Here is a 20,832-nt window from a genome sequence, read left to right as displayed (position 1 = left end):
GCTGCATCAAAAGAAGCATGTCCAGCAGGCACTAGGGAGGCCTTTCAGTACTTAAAGGAGGCTTATAAGAAAGACGGGGACAGACTTTTTACTAGGGCCTGTTGTTATAGGACAAGGGGTAACGGTTTTAAACTAAAAGAGGGTAGATTTAGACTAGATATAAGGAAGAAATCTTTTGGAATGAGGGTAGTGAAATATTGGCACAGGTTGCCCAGAGAGGTGGTAGATGCCCCACCCCTGGAAACATCCCAGGTCAGGTTAGAGGGGGCTCTGAGCAACCTGCTCTAGTTGAAGATATTCCTGCTAATTGCAGGGGGTTTGGGCTAGATGGCATTTAAAGGTCCCTTCCAACCCAAACTATTCTATGATTCTGTGTTTGAAGAGAAGTGTGGGAGAACTTGTGGGAAATGGTACAACTTTCACTGGAGTTCTCTGTCAACAGTTAGATCAGTTCTTGTAACAGATAACTACTAATCTCTGAATGAATGACATATCAGTTGGCTCATCCAGGTATGTGTATCTCTTACCCATAGGTTGCTTGAAGTAAAACATTTGTACAAAAAGGTAGAAAATCAAATAAAAATGGCCAAGATGGTTTTGGTGAATGAGATCAATAAACGAACAAACATCCTTCTTGAACAACTTGAAGTAAGTAAGGCTAGTTTCTTTGATACCTAGGGAAATTAAACTAAATTAAATTTAATCCCAGTGCTAATGGAAAAAAATATAGACTGTGAGAGTTATTGTCCCTTTGCTTATGTTTTCAAATATTTCTCTTTTTTTCTGCAGAATTTTATATGGAATCAATGGTTGACAAAGATTCAGGATGAAGTGGCAAAATGTTTGCTTATCATGAGTTAACCCCATTTTATAATGCAGTTACAGAGAATCTGTGTGTACCTTTTGAGTACTTACAAAACAAACCAGCTTCTGGTTTTAATGTTTAATTTGTAGAAGACTGCTAGCAGCACATTTAATATCCTATTTCGAAAGGGATCTGCTTGGTCTACTTTCTGTAACAGAGCCTGCAGTTTTGACTCTTCAGTTTTTGGGTGTCCAGTTGAAATATATATGATTTTATTTTGAAATATGCTGAGCACAAAAATTGCTATCAGATCTGATCAGAATTTCCAGTTCTCAGTTATTCTTGGATAATTTAGCAGATATTGGAAAGACAAGGCACTCAGCACTTGCTGGCTACCTTTGAACTTACATATTTGACTCAAATATGGCTACTCAGCTAAGTAGCTTTACAAAAAAATAGAAATGTATATTCTCATTTCAGTATTATTAAACATTAAGTAAATTCAGTGTTCATGTGTTTTGGCAACATTTCAATGTTTGTGTGAGTTATCTATAATCAAAATGGAACTGTGCATATACTTCCAGTGCGCATACAGTGAAAGTATATACACAGTGTCCCGTCGAAGTGCATATAAGGGGGCATCAAGTGAAATCAGAAAGTGCCAGGTTCAAATCAAACAAGGGCAGATAGTTCTTCACATAAATGTGAAACAAGTGTGTAAATAAGTGTGGAACTCCTTGTCACAAGATATTGTGCATGGGTTCAAAAGTAATTGGACAAATTCGTAGAAAAATACACTGGGGGTGATAATGTAGCCTCTGTCTTTGTGGTCCCTAAATCATGAGTTGCTGGAGACTGGAACACCATTTGGAGGAAAAGCTGCATGCTTCCCCTCTTTTTATATTCTTTCTTGGGTCTCTTCTGTTGTGTAGTGTAAGAGACAAGAAAGTGGTCCAGGTGCACATTTGATGCAACTTCTACAGCTTTCTTGGGTTACATTATTCTGTTAAACCAAGGCCAGAATGTTATAGGTTGATTGCTCCTGAAGAAGTTATTGTTCTTCCTGAATTCAGACGTATGTGTTGGATAGGATTTGCTTTCTTCTTATGATTGGTAGTTTAAAAAGATTCTAAATAACAGTGTCCCTGCAAATAGTGCATAATGTATGCATTACGGGTGTCTGAAGAATGACAACTATCTTCTACTGATTCACATTATTAACAGAAAATCACCAGTGAAAGGAAGCAGAAATTGGAGCAACAACTGCAAAGTGTTGTGGTTTTAAGTAGACAGGTAGAACATGTGCAGAACTTCATCAGTTGGGCAGTGTGCAGTAAAAACAGCATCCCATTTCTCTTCAGTAAAGAACTGGTAAGAACAATACCTATTTTCTCAGTAAATTGAAATTGCTCAGTAAATGTGAGAAGCATTTTAAGGATTTAACGTTTCTCAAATAAAATACTTTTAATGATCTTATAATTGCGAATAAAACCGTCATCCTTTTTATTCGCCACCAGATTGTATTTCAGATCCAGCGCTTGTTGGAGACAAACTGTAACACAGACATAGGCCCTCCTCTGAAGATCAGATTTACTTGGGATCCCTCCTACTGGACTAAACAACTGTCCAATTTGGGTAAGAAAAATATACTGTTGTTTATTAAGCAAGTGCCCAAAGCTAGACAAGACAGATATAGACAGTACAGTACTTTCCCTAAAGTGCTCTCCTTCTTTGTTTTGACTTCCAGTTTTGTACCTCTTCTCACATTCTGAAGAACAGCTAGCGTGGCTGAACTCTCCTGGTTATTTTTCTCCTCCACTTATATAAATTCACCTATTAAAAGATATAGTTTTCTATAAATATTACTTTATAAATGTTACCTAGAAACACACTCTATCACTCTGTGGTTTTGTAAGATCGTCATCTTTGATGATCTTCCAAAATCACACTGTAAGAACACAACTATTGGTTTAGTGAAAACACTGTGCAGGACTAAACGAATAACTTTTAACTGAAATTAGAATGTAACATCACTGGCTATCAAACAGACTTGACTTTGCCCAATGTATGTGAAATTCAGTTCTGTTCCAGCAAGCAATAGGTCTGTACAGCACTGTGACTGGCAGACCTGTAAGTAGTACCCTGGGTGAAATGGAGTATCTGCAGTGGGCCTTGTATTATTTCCTCTGACTTTCCCAGGGGCAGCTGGGCTCAGCCATGCCCATGCTACTCAGATCCTTTAGTATCTTAGTGGCCAAGGGACCTGAGCAGTACTTGAGACACTCAGAATTAACAGGCACAAAGATGGCTTTAAGACATTGACTCTATAATAATGACAGTGTTATTTATGTAATGAATGTACATACTTTGAGTTTGTTTCCCACCAGCTATAAATTTGCCAACTGCAGTGGGTTTTTACAGTAAATTCTGTTCAGTGGGCAGATCAATGGTCTGAAGGATTAGTTCCCTTCCCATTTTAAGATATTTAAAACTAGATGGGGTAAAACACTGTCAAAAGTATTACAGGGAATAATCTTCTCCTGAGTAAAAGCATGGACAAGATCAGTTCATAGGTCATTTCTAACTTTTACAATTCTCACCTACAAAACATCAATCTCTTTTATTTTTGTCACTTTCACCCTCAAAGCAGTCTTTTGTAGCTGTGCTTATGGATAAGAAGATATGCTCATACTTTAGTAAAAACCAAAAGAATAAACTGTATCCATCAGTTAAAATAAAATAAGTTGAGGTCAATTTTTCAAAGCATTTGTTGGTAATTCAATCATGAGTCCCACTGACATCAGTGAGTTTGGTGTGGTTTTAAACCACTGAAAAATCTTGAAAAATTTGTCTTGAAGGTATGTTGAAGGACTGTTTGGATAGGATACTTGAGTATCTTTTATATTTGAAATGAAGACAAGGAAATGGCCATTGTTTACAGTTTTTATTGTGTAAATTTGTCAAGATCATAGGAGGGAGTAAATTTGCTGTTTTTTTCCAGGAGGTTTCACTATGGAAGGTGGACACATTTCTCACTCCGACGTGCTACTCTGTGGAGATGTGCAAGGATTACAGACCTCCTTGTATCAGGGGCACTGTTCACCAGCATCACGGCTGGAGCCTGTGAATAGCCAGCCACATCAATTTCCACCTGCAGTTCAGTGTCCTACACCTGTGTGTTGTTCGCACTGCCTCAGCGTACCTCACCCAAACAAAGCTCAGTCTTCTTACCAAGACATAAACAGCCATCAAAATTTTCAACAACCTCCTGAACTGCATCAGCAGCACTTTCCTCTGCAGTACAGCATGCAGCAACATGACAAAGAGCAAAGGGGTGCTCCCCAGCCTTTGAAGCTAACACAGTCTGGGCTGGAACAGCAGTCACTGTCAGAGCCAGAGAATGTGTCTGGGAGGATGGGAAAGCACTTACCATGCCAGCAGACTGCACCCTTGGGTTATGCTATTGTATCACAGGAGGCTCAGCAAGCTCACATGAGCCATCCACAGTCGTTTCGCAGACAGGCTTCCTTGCAGACCTCAAATGTGCAAGTGCAGCTTGGTCATCTCCAGAAGTCAAAATCTAACCACTTGCAGCAGCCACCACAGCAGCAACAGCTGCCACCAGCATCGCCACCATCAGGTCAGAATGAGAACACCCAAAACCAAGTCATCCAGCAGAGCCTGGACATAATGCACCACCAGTTTGAACTGGAGGAGATGAAAAAGGACTTGGAGCTGCTTTTGCAGGCCCAAGGACAGTCCAGCTTGCAGTTGAACCAAGCCAAGCCACCTCAGCATGTTCAACAGACCATAGTTGGTCAAATCAACTACATAGTGAGGCAGCCTGCCCCAGTTCAGCAACAAATCCAAGATGAAGCACAAGTAAGTTCTCTGAAAGTTCTTTCCTATTGTGTTTAGTCAACCTAAGCTCAGAAATGGCAGATGCCATTGAGATTTCATGTATTTGGTTGAACTTTCTGTTGTTGTCTTGTCTATGTTTGTATTCAGTGGAGGCTTCATGCCTCATGCAGATCAGGCCAAAATTTTCCCTAAAGTGCTGCATAAACAACCTGGATCCCAAAGACCTGAATCTCTAAATAGACAAGGTGAGCAGCAGGTGGGAGAATAAAAGCATCTTCATTCCTCTTTTGTGAACAGGTAACTGGAGGACTGCAGTAGTCTCTATCTCAACTCCTTTTTGCTGGAAACCTTAAACCCTGAGTCCTTGAAAAAGATTCCGTTTTAATTCTGAATGACCAGTGAAGAGAGTGAACACCACTTTTTTTTGGTCTGAGAGTTATTTCCCATTCTGCTAGTAACTGCTCTTGCTGCTGCATCATGTTCTTTAAGATTTTCATCAGTATTGATACATGCTGTTCTGTTACAGTTTTGTCAGCAGGGCTAATTTCTCCCCTTTTCCTTTTTTGGTAAGAATTCTGCTTTTGAAAAAGGAACAGTGCTTGGTGGTGAGCATCCAAGCTACAAGGCACATCCAAGCTAAGGTGCACAAATAAGGTGGCTTTGAAACTCATTCAAAACAGTGAGGATTGTGGTGGAAAAGTGGCTGGGACTTCCCATTGTTTACATTTTGAACAGCTCTTGAAATGGCTTCCCTGGAGGGGTAGACTGCAGGCTTTTGGAATAGCTGTACATTTCAGCAGCTTTACTGATTTTTTTTAATTTTTTTTTTTTTTATTCCTTAATGTTTGGGAGACATCTTTTTCTATTTATTTATCTCTCTACTTACGATTACTTTGAACACCTTTGTTTTTTTAGAGTCTTTCCAGTCTTGTCGTATTGTGTATGCTGTGAGTTGATATGAATTTGCTACCATTTTTCTTTCTGAGATTTTGAAAACACAAATTCTTAATTGTGATTTGTAGGTCTGTGAGACTTCCACTGAACTTGATGCCCAGAAGCTTGTAATTCCTCTTGACAAAAGTGATAGTCCTTCCCTGTCACAGTCACTAGATGAAGAAGCCAGTGTCAGCAGTCACTCCCCTGAGAGCACATTGCAACAATCAGCTTTCCATCCACTGAGAAAGGTATAAATAACTTTTTTAAAAATAAATATTTTAAAGGGAAAATGTGATTTGATAATATTGACTATAATATGGCATTTGAATTTGTAGTCAAGTTGAAAAAGTTAAAGTACAGTAAAAGTCATCAAAATGGCCTGTAAATCTTGGAAGACAGTCATAGCCTAACCCAGTGTGCATCTCCCAGTAAGGTGTCTACACACTGTGCTGTAGCCAGGATCTATAAGCTCGTAATGTTCAGATCTGGCTGGCATGATTGCTAAGCATGAACTGGTAAATAAATAGAAGATCTATTTTTCTTCACTGAGTAAATTCTGTCCAGTCCCTACCTCTAGGGATTTAACTACCAGGCCTTACTAACTACCATACTAGCAGCAGCTGAATTTGAAAAAAAGAGTCAGAAATTCTGATGAAATCAGGCCTGAGAAACATCCTTCAAAATAGTTGCACTGGAAATAACAACACTAATTATTACTGAAGTTGTGGTGTCTGAAAGGGATATGATTCTGTTATACTCCTTCTCCTTGTTCATGTATAAGCAGAAAAATAATAGATTTCTTTATCTCTAGAATATTTCAACACATAATAGAACCATACTTTGATCCTTCCACCTACTGGGAGGCCCTAACTATTGAAGAGGCAGCATAAACAAAACCAGGAGGGCTCATCTTTATCAGTAGATCATTACTGGCTCTGGATAGCACCTGTGCATTTGAGGCACAGAAACTGCCTTTTACCTCTCTGTACAGTTTGTTTAAAACATTCCAAACAGCATTTCATATTCTGGTTGCTCAAATCTTTTTTGTACTTCTGTGCATGACTCATGTTGTGTACTATGTAGAAGTTTTTCATGGATATTTTTTCTTGGAATTTGTGTGGAATATTGCGGAAGAACTTGTCTTTCCTTTTCCTTACTAGCTGCAAAAAGGAAGTTATTTTATCCTTCTTTAGCATGTAGCTTTTGACCCAACATATTTATGATGCAGTACCCATTCTGAGAGTTGCTGGAGATCCTTTTCTGAACTGTAGAGACATGGAAAGGTAATGATTACTGAGTGTCTGGAAGCAGCATGCAAATCAGATTTGGAAGCCACAAAGAAAACTGTAATTGCTGACTTAATTCTTTAGATGTGGTGGAATTTCTGGATCAGGCTGATTGGTATTGCAACATTCTGAGATGATGCTCTTTGGCTCTGAACTTTCACACGTGGAAGCAGATCTCCCTCAACCTCTAACAGCAGAACACAGGACTGAGGAAAGCTATGCAAATTTTCTAGGATAGGACTACATTTACTGGACTTCTTGGCTTTGTGTTGCAGTTCTGCTGAACTCTGACAGCCTTTGTGCGCAGCATTCCTAGTGGAGTAGGTAATTCTCTTGCTGCTGACATTCATTCATTAAAGAGAAAGCAGTGTCAACCAGTATGTAGCAAAACTCAGAATTAACTGTTTAGTAGTATGGTTGCCAAGATCTGTCACAAAAACCCAACTTCCATTAGCCCGGTGGTTTCCTTTATTTTGGAGACTGGGCAAGTCTTGATTGCTCATGTAATTAAACATCTCTGCAACAATTTTGAAACATGTTTACAGTATGCATTTGATACTATTGACTGATAATCTAGGTGAATTGTCTGCCTACAGGATCACATTTATGTGTGAAGCAATATAGAGCAGATGCTATTAATACTTTGGAATCACAACATCGCTCATAAATGGGGAAACCACAAGTACGTTATTCAGATCATCCCAGCTGGTGCAGCCGTTGCATCATGGTGTGAGGCACTCGTATACTGTGTGAGTGCCTTTGAGTTCAAAGAACATCTGTTCAAGTTATTCGGATGAGTACTGTTTTCTGTCCCTCACATTTAAAGCTGGTTATTAATAAGCAGAAGTAGAGAAGCAAGGATGAAACACTTCATGCACTTATAAAATGTCATTGTGTGTTACATTTCACCGTCTATCAGGACAAAAATTAAATCTAGCTTCACTGAGCAGATGGAATTTTGGCTTTCCAGTCACATAAAGTAGGGTTTTCTAGCTGGTGTGCATCAGAAACATTGGTATCAAGGCTGCTGCTGTCTTAAAGTTCAGAGTAATTCCTGTTCTGTGCCCACCTGCTCTGTATGCATGTGTATAGTATAGTCTCTAAACATGTAACATCAGTTACATGTGGGCTTGTTTTCATTTATTTCACTGTTGTTGGAACACTGATAACTAATATTTTGTCAGCCCTTTTGTCTTCTGGTGTATTCCCCTAACTAGTCTTTCACTGTGAATTGAATTTTTTGGGCAGAATAAATGTTTCTATACTTAGACCATTGATTTCTTGATAGAAGTCAAGTACTGCACTTAACATAACTTTGGGCTTGATTAGTGCCTTTTAAAAATGCAACACTAGAAATGGAAGTTTTCCATCTATGTGCAAGATGGATATAATTTTCTCTTCACACTGCCCTATTGGTATATTTCACTCATGTAGCTGGGACCTCTGTTTTGAACTGTGGAGTTGTTTTGTCCCCATGACTGTCAAATACTCAACCTCTCCAGTAAGAGTACCAGCAAGACAGATGACAAATCTCAGGATAACTTTAGTGATACCTGTACTTTTGTTCTGGGGAATCATTCCAAGCTCCAGCAAACAGATTTTATACAAGTTATTGAATTGCTAAGTTGCAGCATGAAGGAATGAGTACGCAATTAGATTAACGATTTTGTGGAAAGGGTTACCAACCTTCTGCAATGATGTGGTCCCCCTGTTGCTTTTATATAATATGTTATTGAGTTATTAATTTGTGCACAGGACTGGAGAGGTCATCTATTCTGGAGCAGAGGTGAGAATAATAAGATATTTTTGGCCTAATTGTGTTTGCAGGAGTAAATAAAGGGCATACAATCCTTGTTTTGCTTACGTGTACCTAATTGTCATTTGTGGCTGTGATGAACAAGAGGTCTAAAGGCTGTACCTGGCATTTGAAGAAATGTCATAATTATTGTACATCTGTAGCACAGATTTGTAGTTTGAGCCTCAGCTGCAGCAGACATTGGCGTTGTTGCAGGGCCAGCTGGACATCTCTCCTCAGACTCTGAGTGCGTGCCTTTCTCTAGTTAGGAGCAGGGAAGGAAGATTCCTTGTCTTGTCCAGCTGTTGGGTTGGGTCCTGGGTGGTGGAACATTCTCTACCATCCCCACTCATCCTAAAACCCTAACTGGCTTGGGCACTCGTGGTTCTGCCTTCTATGACACTGCAATCAGTTGTGAGTAGATTGGACAGCATTTGTCAAACTAAGTTTTGCTTATGTTCCTTTAGCAACCTTTGGGGGTTTCTTCCCTTGAGCTATTGTTTCACCTCCTGCTTAAAATAAATCTCTGAATATGTCATGCACTATATTAGTAAATTATTACTGAACAGCTGTATCTGTTCATTTATAGCTGTAGCCAATAGCAGATGTTTAGGAAAGGGTGTAAGAAACAGAGAATTATAAACTGATCCTTTGATGATACGCTGTTCCATCTTCTGAAAACCAGCACTTTAGGGACTGTCCGAACTGAAGGCTATACCCAGACAATTGTGTTTTGCAGCTCCTCATGGACTCCTCTTCTGTGAATTTCTCTAATCCATTTTTTTGAGTCCATTTTTTTTTTCGGCATTCTACAGCAACTGAGTTTTGCATTGCATGAGAAGTTCCTCGTTTGCTTACTTTAAGTCTGTTGCCTTAGTTCAGGATCCCTTCTAGTTCTTGTGTTAGGAAAGCCAGTGAATAATCACTCTGTATTCACCACCTTCATTATATCCATATTTCAGACGTCTATATTGAATTTCCACTCAAACATTTCTTTTTGAAGCTGAAAAGTGCTTGCTGGTCTCTTCAGTGTCTCTTTTTTTCATGGAAGCCATTCTATGCTTTGGTCCTTTATATCTTTGGCCACTTTCCCTGTATTTTGTGGTTTTGATAAACCCTTTTTGAGACAGGGTGACCAGAAATAGTAATCAAGGTGCAAGCACATGTAAATTTTGTATAGTGTTATAATGCTGATTTTTGTATTGTCCTTTTTGATTTCCAGTAAGTCCCAGATTCTTAGTTCAAGAGCTCTATTTGTCTCAGCACCATAAAGTGCCTGAAATGGGGAAATCCTGGAAAATATTCCATATCATCCAAGGAACACCCTTGAGAGCACTCTGAGAGAAGCTTCTGTTTTATTCCCATTATAGGTAATGGTGGCATTTCATGCAAGACTAACATAGTGACGGTTCATGGTGGAACCTCTCAACCTCTCCTGGGACCGGTGCGTGTGAACTTCTAGGCTCTGACATGCCAGGACTGCTGTTAGTACAGGATTATCAGAGAGACCCGAGCTGATCAATCAGAGTTGATCTCAGTCTGCTGTAGGTGGCGTTCTTGGGTATTTTGCCCCAAAGCATTAGTCCTAAACTTTATTAGTCACAACTCTTCCACCTCAGTGGGAGTTTTTTTCTTCTATAAAAGTATGTGAAATTTGTGGGAGAGGAGTTGAGTGGCACGGTACAGGCTTTATTTTTATTAATATTGCACTGACCATGTTGTGATTACTTAAGGACTGAAAGTGATAATTTAATACCTGTCCCTAGGACTTAGAATTTGAGCTTGGGACCGGGGTGGGTTTGTTGTTGCTGGTCTTTTTTCTAATTACTATTAATTTTAGGGGGATTAGAAGTGAAGGAAATAATGATAACAGCCTGGGATTTAGCGTCCTGCAAATTCCTGAAGTATCAGAGTATTTTTTTCAGTTTAAAGAATTGAGCTGCTTCCAGCACAAATGCTTTCATGCTTAATGCAATTAGGTACATTTCCCAGAATGTTAATTTAACAAAACCTTTTGCTTTGACCTGAAAAAAAGGATAAATAAAACATGATGCTGTTTGCTCCATACAGTCTTTTCCCCCTTCCGCTTTAAGCCAGCTCCAGTTTATTCAGACAAAATGTTAAGGAAGATTTGGATTCTTTTTCTCATAAAAATGGAAAGGAAATCTTTTGGATTCTATTCTGAAATTGGGAAATACAAATAGGAAGCATGTGCAGACTGTGTTATCAGTGCTGCTGTGTGTGGTGAGTTAAACAACTGGATTGGAGTAGTACATTTGTTTAACCTCCTAGCATAATGAGCTGCCAGGGGGATTGCTCCACTTAATAGCAGCCGTTCATTACTCTGCAACCATTTGCAGTGTGTTATTTCTCTTATAGCGAAGAGAATTGGTGGTTCCTAGTTTTAGCTTTCTTTATCTGTGACACTTAATGTCAAGAGCCTTGAGACTGCCAAAACAATCCTAACAAATCCTAATCCCAGTGTTTCAAGGTAAGTATTTGCTTCTCAGAATTCTTCTGTATTAGTGCTGCATGTTTACCCTGGACCTTTTTAAATGCAACAGTGATCAAAGAAATATTTGAACTGAACAATATGTTTATTTTTTGTTCTCTGAAGGCACTTTGCATGTTCTTTCTTCTTACCTTTCACTACTATAGCTATGAAATTTGTGGTAGAAGGCATTTTGGGGTGGTGATGCTGCTGCCATTATATTATAAGGATCATCAGACCAAAATGAATTATGAGACAATGAGAATTCCATTTATAATGACACAGATATAGTTCAGTGTGCCAGGCTGTACATTAAAATGTCAAAAGTTTCAAAATTAACCTACAGCTGAAGCCACCCTCTACCCAAGAGCATAATTAATGCTTGTTGTTGTTCAAAGGGTGCAATGTAAAAGCAATAGAGCTTTTATAAAACAGAGATCAATTCTTTAAAGGCATCCCATTTGCAAAAACTAGCTGAACTGTCAAGGGAAAAGAGAAATTTTTGCTAATGGCAAAAGAAATGATTATTTTAGGGAGTGAATTAATAGGCTATTAATGAGCCTTGTTCCCAGTGCATTGTTCACTTCACACTTGACAGCAGCTCCATGGATCAGAATGGAATGTGTCTGTTCTTAACTGTGAGTTTTAATATTTTGCACTGAAAGATCATAATGTTGCTTCATCATTAAAATAACCACAAAATTAACTTTTGCCCCAAGGGAAAGACAGATGGCAGTTTGATGGCCTCATTATTCTTTTTTCTTTTTACCAAGAGTAAGGTTTTATATTGCCTTATATAATCTAAGAAGATCTCTGAAGAAACTGATGCTAGCTAGAAGATTAAAAAAGATAGTCATACAATGCAATTGAATAATTGAATTTATATAATTGAATTTCACCTTTCTAAAAATTTTAGTTATAACAGAGTCTTATGTGAGTGTGTATTTCTTTTTTTCTGCAGCAGGAGTTGTCCCAGCGACTACTCCCAGTAAGTAAACTTGTCTCACTGAAGCCAGGAGTAATCCTACCTTTGTCTTAGTAGGGCTAACTCTTCGCCTGCAGTGTATATAGTTACACACAGTTGGGGTCTTCACAGGGTCAGATCTCAATACGTAATAGATGATGGCACGCTCTCGTAACATAAGTAGAGGAAGATGCGTGTAATGATTAGAAGTAGTGAATCGCCACAAGGTCTCCAGTTAACTTGCTATGCAGCTTTGGGTGGTGTGCCTACCACATGTGCCTCAGCATGCCCATTTCCAATGGAGCACAGCATTAGGTAGTTCCTATTGACTCAGACAGGAATTTGTGAATGCTTCATGCTTTTGAGAATCTGGCTAAATAAAGAATTAACTACCTCACAGGGACTTAGTTAATGGTCACAATGGACTTTGAAATAAGGGGAAGAGGCAAGGCTGATTACAGTCCGTCTGCTCCCTTCAAGCACAAATTCTAATTATTTGTTTTATTTTATCCAAGTGATATAAGAAAAATTCACATGTTTATTTTGTCATCTGAAAAAGGCACGTGGCAGAAAGAGTGATGGAATGAAAAGGAAAATGTGTCCTTGAGAGGCCACATTTGTACTGCATGTGCAGGAAACTGTCACAAGAAAATTATGACAGCAAATGGACATTTTTGATTTTTGTGGACTTCTTTAGGATGTGTGGCCATGAAAGCTAGATTCTTCTTTGTCCTACATATATTCCTTTGGTTGACACCCAAGCATTCGTAGGAATGCTCTGTCAGACAGACTGTATGGAAAATTGTGCCTTCACCAGTCCATTTCCTCATTTGCTGTGTTCTAGTTTTCAGATCAAATGTAAGGTAGGAAGAATGTGTTTGACTATTTCCAGCTGGTTCCAAGAAGTTATTATAACTCAGACAGCTTAGATTCAGGGACATTTATTTGCCTCAAGAGGAGGAAGATGGCCAATACCCTGGCTGCAGAGACCCAGTACCCTCTGGGTTCCTTCTACATCGAAGGACTGTTTGAAAGCACTGTGCGGTAGCATGGCACAAACCTCCCCTAGCGCTGCAGAAGACCTGACCTCTTTCTGTCTCAAACGCAGGCTATTTTGTCTCATTGAATATGAGTAGTCACTGTTCAGACAAAGGTCCTACTGTAGCACCTATTGCAAATTGAGGAAAAGGAAATTAAATTACATTCTTAGGTAGAAATTAATGTCTGTGGGCAGTGTTCTCTTAGCCCATAGATGACATGCCTAGGTGACATGGTAGACAATAAGTTTTCCATGGGACAGCAACGTGCCCTGGTGGCCAAGAGGGCCAATGGTATCCTGGGATGCATTAAGAAGAGTGCGACCAGCAGGTTGAGAGAGGTTATCCTTCCCCTCTGCTCTGCGCTGGTGAGGAGTATTGTGTCCAGTTCTGGGTTCCCCAGTTCAAGAGAGACAGGGAGCTTTTGGAGAGAATCCAATGGAGGGTTACAAGGATGACTAAGGGACTGGAACATTTCTTGTATGAGGAAAGGCTGAGAGAGCTGGGGCTGTTTAGCCTGGAGAAGAGAGGGTGAGAGGGGATCTTATCAATGTCTATAAATACAGGGTGGCTGTCAGGAGGAGGGAGCCAGTCTCTTCTCAGTAGTGCCCAGTGATAGGATGAGGGGCAATGGGCATAAACTGCAGCACAGGAAGTTCCACCTCAACATGAGGGTGACGGAGCACTGGAACAGGCTGCCCAAGGAGGTTGTGGAATCTCCTTCTCTGGAGACCTTCAAAACCCAACTGGATGTGTTCCTGTGCAACTTGCCCTAGGTGATCCTGCCTTGGCAGCGGGGTTGGACCAGATGATCTTCAGAGGTCCCTTCCAACCCCTACCATTCTGTGATTCTGTGATTACAAGGAGAGGAATTCAAGACTGATTTTTTTGGCATTATATAGGATTTACACAGGCACAACTGACAGCTCAGTCTAGGCTACAGTCTTTACTACTGTTGGATTAAAAAGGGCAAAGGTATCAAAATCCGTAATGGAGTAACAGTTGAGAAAAATACTAATTAAATCTAGAAATGGGTCCTGTGTCAGATTCACTTCTAAGTCACAGGCCCCTAGCGGAAAAATAAGTACGACAATGAAATTAAACTCTAATTCAGATGCAATCAACACATTTCTTTTGTCTTGATTTATATTGCAATGAGTACTACTTGCTGTATTGTAGCCAAATTAAAAGGGTTTATTCAGGCAATTATCAAGGGTGAAACACCAATGAACTATGATGAAATAAATGGAAAATTACATATCCAAATGACACAGATATGCATACTTGTTATGACTGTTTATATTTGCTTCATATGGACCCTAGAAGAATCCTGATTCAGTACAGTCACATATTTCTGGATATAAGGCAGCTTAAGGAAGTCACCTAGATGGGTGGATTTGCTTTGTTTTGCATAACAGTATTTCTGTGGTTTTGACAGTGACAAATCATGAGACAGTAGAAAATGCATGTTGCTGAAACTATTATTTCAGAGACTTTGGTAAATATTCCCTTTCTTTGGAAACGAGACATGTGCATCCTTTTCTCATTAATACATGCAGGATGTTTCTGGATTTACACTATAATATTTAAAGGGCAAGTGCCTTAGGTTTTAATGGGGCAAACTCACTAACTAGCATAAAGTTTTCAGCATCGTTAACAGTAACAACAGTTTCATCCACTGTTGGATCTGAATCTTGTTTCTTCTGAATTTTCATTCTGAATAAAGTGACCTGATGATTTTTGACCAAAATGATAAAATTTCTGATCTGAATATTATTCCTTCTGGAATAACTTAGTGGAAGCTAGTAGGGTTTATATCAAGGACTGATTTAGTAGAATATTCTAGGTACTTAGATTTCGTGTTCATTGTAGGGAGTTAAAATTCAGGATCCCTTGGACTGATCAAAGGAAGACATTTTTTGTAGATCACAGAAGAGTAACCTAGGTGTCTCCTTTTCCAGTTTTCAGTTTTAATGGTAGAAACTCTAAAGCTTTTGGAAGTGGTGTAAGATTACAATAGATACTTCTAAGCCCTCATGACATAACTGGTTGATTACATATAGCTGAAACAGAGTATCTCATCCATTATAGAAAGAACACTAGGATTTTGCTGCTAAAAAGCTTATTATTGTATTTTTTTTTTCTTTTTTCCCAGCATTCGGCATCCTTAAGCATTGTGGGCTTTTCAAACGGTTTAGAAATGGAATTACCTTCAAGAAAGTTATCTAGCTTGGCCGATCCACAGATGCAAGGCACAGCTGCTGTAACACTTGGCCCATCTCCGAACACCCTTTGTGACTGTGATACTCCACTAGAATCGGTGCCCAGATACAGCTTGGCATTGGGCAGAGCTCCAAGTGACCTGAGCCCTGGGGCTGCTGCTGGCCTTGCATCCCATGATGCACTCCAGGGCAGCACTAAGTGCAAGGTAGGAATCGCTCAAACTCCTGTACTGAAAGGGAATCCACTTTCACTACTAGCACATGTTATTGTTAGTCAGTCAATCAAAGGCAGCTATTTCAGTAAGTAAAGTTTTCCTTATCTGGTATTTGAAGACTGATTATTTTATTAAGATGGAAAGAAAGAAAACAAATAATAAAATTTGATTTCTTCTTTTTTTTCCCCCTTGAAGCTGGAAGATGAAGACTTCAATACTGTAGATCATCCTCTAGAAAACAGTTTGGCTACTGCTGGGCAAGATGTAGTTAATGAATTAACTCTTTCTATGCAGAAAGTGCTGGAAGAACCTATTAATCTTTCGATCAAAAAATCTCAACACTGCCCTTCTTCTGAAATGCTCAGCAACACCTCTTTCCTGCCTGTGAATGCCAGAATGAGGCAACTTAAAAACAAAGAAGGTACTAGGCTTTTAATTATTTCATTTAGGTTTTGAGTCTGTCTTTCTTAGCACTGTGCATTGCAAGCATAGCAAAGCAGTATGCTTATTGATTTACTTACATATAAATGTGCTTTTCCAGCAAGCTTCAAATATTATTAGAGTACTTAATCCAATGGAAAAGCGTGTTTGATCTCATTTCTGGAGGAAAAAACATGGAAATTATATGCCTTGAATTTGTAACATCCTTCATCTATGAACCAGAAACAAGTGTGTCTGTGTGAAGAACCTGGAGTATTAGTTCTCTTAGAAGCAATCCTGTTAATGAGACCTGCAGTTATGACTACTGAAGAGCTGGTTTGAAGAGTTCAAATTCAATTAAAAAAAAAAATTACTTCCGAAATGTAATGTGCCTTCTGCTAAGTCCTTCACATCAATAGCATAGCAAATTTTTGTCAGGTTAATATATTGCACAGTGTGTGCTTTTGCTTGGCTCTGTCTACTATGGAACATTCCCTTCAGCCAAGGCCTATTTCTTCAGCCTTAATGGAGAATTAGACCTTACTTAACTCTTTTCATGGGCAAATTGCCAGCATCCTTGGGCTACATTGTAAAGCCTCATTCCTGCAAACACTAAAAGTCAATGGGACTATTCATGCAAGCAAGGGATTGCAGGATCAAGCTGTTATCCTGTGACTTATGCCAATATTTGGCTGCTTTTCTCTGTAAAAGATGAATTAGTACTTCTACCTCTGTGCTGTATTTTTATTCAGAGAATTCCAATTAGTACGAAGGAGGCCTAGCTCAGTGAGCCAAGGAAATGTATTTGTCTTCTCTTATATATACTATGCCAAATTGTGACAATTATGCCACAAACATTTGTGTGAGTTGTAAGAATCAGGCACATCCCTAGAAAACTCTGCCTCAGTAAGGCTTACCGTGTCCCCGAGAGGAGCAGCTTTGTAGTATCTGGTTTGGGTTGTGTGACACTACACACAGAAAGCAGCCCCAACATACAGAATCTCACAATCTATAACAGATGCTAAAAAATTTGCTCTGTGGAATGCACAGGTCCTGTTGTGCAAGAGCGTGGAAAGATTAGAGCGTTGAATTCAGTGCTGCTTCCTTTTCACAGGGAAGGATTGGGAGTGAGTAATTCCCATCCTTCTCTCACTGTTTAAAGGCGTGCAGTGAGGGGGGACATGAGGAGACAGTCACCTTATGCAGTGAGCATCAGTGAGAGAGATGAACTCTGTTGTGAAGGCAACATTATCTTTGCTGGTGGCTCTCAGCAGGACTTACTGGCTTCAGCAGTGCTGTGCTGCCAAACCCCAGTGCTTCTGGTGTATATCTCCAATGACTCATCCTTTTCTAATATCAAATCTAAACATTTCAGCTTAATTTGCAGCAAAACACTTCTTATCCTATCCTCAAGGAATGTGGTAAAAATTGTACATCATTTCATCATTTTCCCTCTTACAGCCACTTTTCTTCTTATCATGGCTTGCATAAACACCCTCCTCTCCCCTTCTCTTTCCTAGACTAAACAAATCTGATGGTTTCAGTCTCTCCTCATGGGTCAGGGTTGTGATTTTTTTAAAACAACCTCATTCCTGCCGTGCTATTCTGGGTTCTCTGCAATTAAGAAGTGCTGCCCACAACCAAACACAGTGCTGCAGCTGAGGCCTCTGGGGTGCCATGCAGAGCCAGGGTATCATCTTCCTGTGTTTTACATTCCTCACTACTGGTAATACACTGCAGGATGGCATTTGCCGTTTTTGCAGCAGCATCATTATGTGTTTGATTCACATGTAGTGGATGGTCCATATTAAACCTTAGTTCCTCCTATAGAACAGTTCCCTAGTCAGTTATTTTCCTTTGTGATTACATTAATCTGATCCTTCATAAGCATAATACTTAGTTATCTCAATTCAGTCTTACTGATTTAGGAGATTTGTCTACTCTGATGCATTAAGATGATTTTTTAATTGTAAATGTTCTCCATAGTGTTTGCAACCCTCTAGTTTGGGGGTTTCAACAAATTTTGTAGGTACTTTTATTTCATGAGCCAAGTTGCTGATGAAGATGTTGATTAATATTAGGAACCCAGCACCACTGGAACATCCTCTGGTTTGATGGTGTGCAATGAGAGCTGCTCCTTCAGCTCAGTGTGCAGTCACCCTTTAGTAATTCTTTCTGGCGCCATGACTACCACCCTTCACCTGAGCAACAGTCACAAGCAAGTAACACTTTAGGAGCGACATGAAACGCACCTTTTCTTGTCAGTCTTGATTGTATTGTGTTTCCTGTGGCTGGGAACAACAGAGTGTCTTAGAGGTACATTGCTTTCAAGCCATGGATTAGGTATCATTGACTCGAGCCAGATTTTCTTTTTAAAAAGCATGTTCTGGCATTCACTTATCTCCAGCAAGCCATGATATTTGATTTGTTTTCTTGTTAGTATTACCTATGTCAAACTAATTTCTAACAAAAAAAGGAGTTACGATGAAATTTGTCAGTGGACTGTTATTTACAAGGGCAACCACTAGGACATTCATTTCTACCTCTTCCTATCTCTCCAAAATTTTATTAGTCTTTTGTCTAGTATCAGCCAAGAGCTACAGTTACTTGCATGCTTATATAATGGATAGTTTTGAATTCATATGGTTATATGTTACATACGTTGGAGTATAGAAGGGAATCATACAGTGCAGCTTTTGTCCCTCAGTGGCAGATGGGAGACACAATTTCCTTCCTGTTTTCAAGAAACTAGAGTTATCCAGAAGCTTCTTACCACAGAGCAGGAGACTGCAGAGACCTCCTGAGCCTCAAGGGTTCAGACCTCAGTAGGTCTGTTTTTCTCAAGCAAAGGCTGTATAGCAAAGAGGATTACTTATGTTGTTCCATGTATATGGATGAATGTGGCATGGCTGTGTACGTATATAATCCCCTGGGAATGTAACCATTTCAACAAAAATTTTTGTAAAGGCTCCTCATATTCACTACAGAAGCTGTGGTTAAAAGCAAAGAGAAAGACAAAGACTGTGCCCCAGAATAGAAAATAGCATACACATTTTCTATACATATAGATGAAATGATTCAATAATTCACTTATGATATCATATTAAACACCAGTCAGAAGTACATGAATATTGAAGTACTTTCTACCCTAATCTGACTCTGGTGTTATAAATATTTTATTCATTTTCTTATCTTCTGTTCCAGATTCCAATAACTGTGAAAAGGAACATTTTGAAATGGATATGAAGAGCAATCAGAATGTCAGGTAACAGAGTCTTTTTTTTTTATACAAAAGCACTGGCCCTGAAATTTTATGCATGTATTTAGAAAATTTGTCATACTTAATGATAATGGAGAACTTAAAAAGAATGCAAGATTCCTTATAGATAATAATTCTGAAAGTTGTAAAGTGTTCTCTTAATCTTGAAAACAACAATTTAAAATAAGCAAGGAGTCAATGTATTTCTGTTATTCTGTGTAATTTTCCAGAATAAATAAATATTTACAAACATTTCACTTGAACAATTAGAAACTGTTTAGCCCCGATTAAGCCTAAAAAATATAAAGAGAGTGGGATTAACATTATCTCAACAATTTTATTAAATTTTGTTTTCAGCTACTGCTGTGATAATATTTTAAAGTAAAGTTGATGATGTGCTGTGTTCCTGCTTGAAGCCAGCCACACTGAAGTGTAACAAGCACAACATATATTGGAATAATTAAAACAAAAATATACAGAGCAGGGCAAAGTTTTAGCACAGAAGCTGGTAATGCATTTATACATATGATTAATTTAAAGTGATTGCATTCACATTTCTTAAAGATTCAGCATGTGAAAAAGGTTTGTATTTTCAGCATTCAGCCAGCACAGTTACAGTTACAAAGGAAAAAGACCACAAACAGCAGTGTGTGAAAAATATTGAAATTGAGTAGGGAGGAGAATTTTGTGGGATATGACTGAATTTAACCATGTGTCATATTGACTGTAGAGCTGTCCCTAAGGAGCAGAAGATCCCCTATGTGCGACTGGAACGTCTAAAAATATGTACATCAGAAGCAGGGGAGCTCCCGGTGTTTAAGCTCCAGCCACAGGACAATGAGCAGGAGGGCAATTTCCTCCTGATAATTGAATGTGGGAACCAATCTTCAAGTATGTCTATAAAGGTGAGTGGAATTTCCTTGAGCCTTTATCTGCTTTCTCCCCTTTATCCCACCAGCTTGTACTCACAGTTCCTGGAAGTTATTATACACTAAACAAGTCTGCTGATTTATTTCACCGTTGGACACTTCTGTGATGGGTTGAAGTAATAGAGAATGCTGCTTTCAGTTTACTGTGATACTTCCATTTCTGAGAAGTCTGTCTTGGGGGTTGGATAGCTGTAGTATTTTTGTATTCTAACAAACAACCTGGCTCACCTGTCTAGTTACAAATATAGTATAAATAGCTTAAAACTGACCTGAATGCATATTAGAGTGATAGGAAATGATTCCAGAAATCACAGTGTACTAGATTATTTAAAGCTTTGTATTCTATTGCTTCATTGGAGTCTTCAGTGTGAACTTCTTTCCACAGAAGGAAATGGGCATTTCTGGTGGGAACAAAAAAATATACTCTTTTTTTTTTTTTCCCCCAGCTGTTTACTGTAAAACTTGCAAGTAAGATTGTGAAGTATCCTGTTTCTATCATCTGTGATATGAAATTTGTACAGCTCTCTCCCAGTACTATTACATTGTGGTATGTGAAGGAAATGACTTGACCAAGGTGATCTGGCCAGCCAGTGGCAGATGCTGAGCTGAGTG

General features: G+C 39.0%; 1 protein-coding gene across 1 annotated transcript in view; it reads left to right on the top strand.

Moving 5' to 3' along the window:
- Positions 1–533: 533 nt before the first annotated feature.
- Positions 534–20,832, top strand: part of TRIM66 (tripartite motif containing 66) — a gene marked incomplete at its 5' end in the record, with an annotated part of 26,621 nt that continues 6,322 nt past the window's right edge. The window contains 9 exons of the mRNA XM_010292616.1: positions 534–648; positions 2,030–2,176; positions 2,323–2,440; positions 3,807–4,687; positions 5,689–5,850; positions 15,331–15,603; positions 15,808–16,033; positions 19,237–19,297; positions 20,022–20,196. Coding sequence (XP_010290918.1) covers positions 534–648; positions 2,030–2,176; positions 2,323–2,440; positions 3,807–4,687; positions 5,689–5,850; positions 15,331–15,603; positions 15,808–16,033; positions 19,237–19,297; positions 20,022–20,196 — 2,158 coding nt within the window. The remainder of the gene's footprint in view (positions 649–2,029; positions 2,177–2,322; positions 2,441–3,806; positions 4,688–5,688; positions 5,851–15,330; positions 15,604–15,807; positions 16,034–19,236; positions 19,298–20,021; positions 20,197–20,832) is intronic.

The sequence above is a fragment of the Phaethon lepturus genome, unplaced genomic scaffold, assembly GCF_000687285.1.
Source record: "Phaethon lepturus isolate BGI_N335 unplaced genomic scaffold, ASM68728v1 scaffold6158, whole genome shotgun sequence".
NCBI classification, from domain to species: Eukaryota; Metazoa; Chordata; class Aves; order Phaethontiformes; family Phaethontidae; genus Phaethon; species Phaethon lepturus.
The sequence above is the reverse complement of the archived record's forward strand: the minus strand, read 5'-3'. Positions and strand labels throughout refer to the sequence as shown.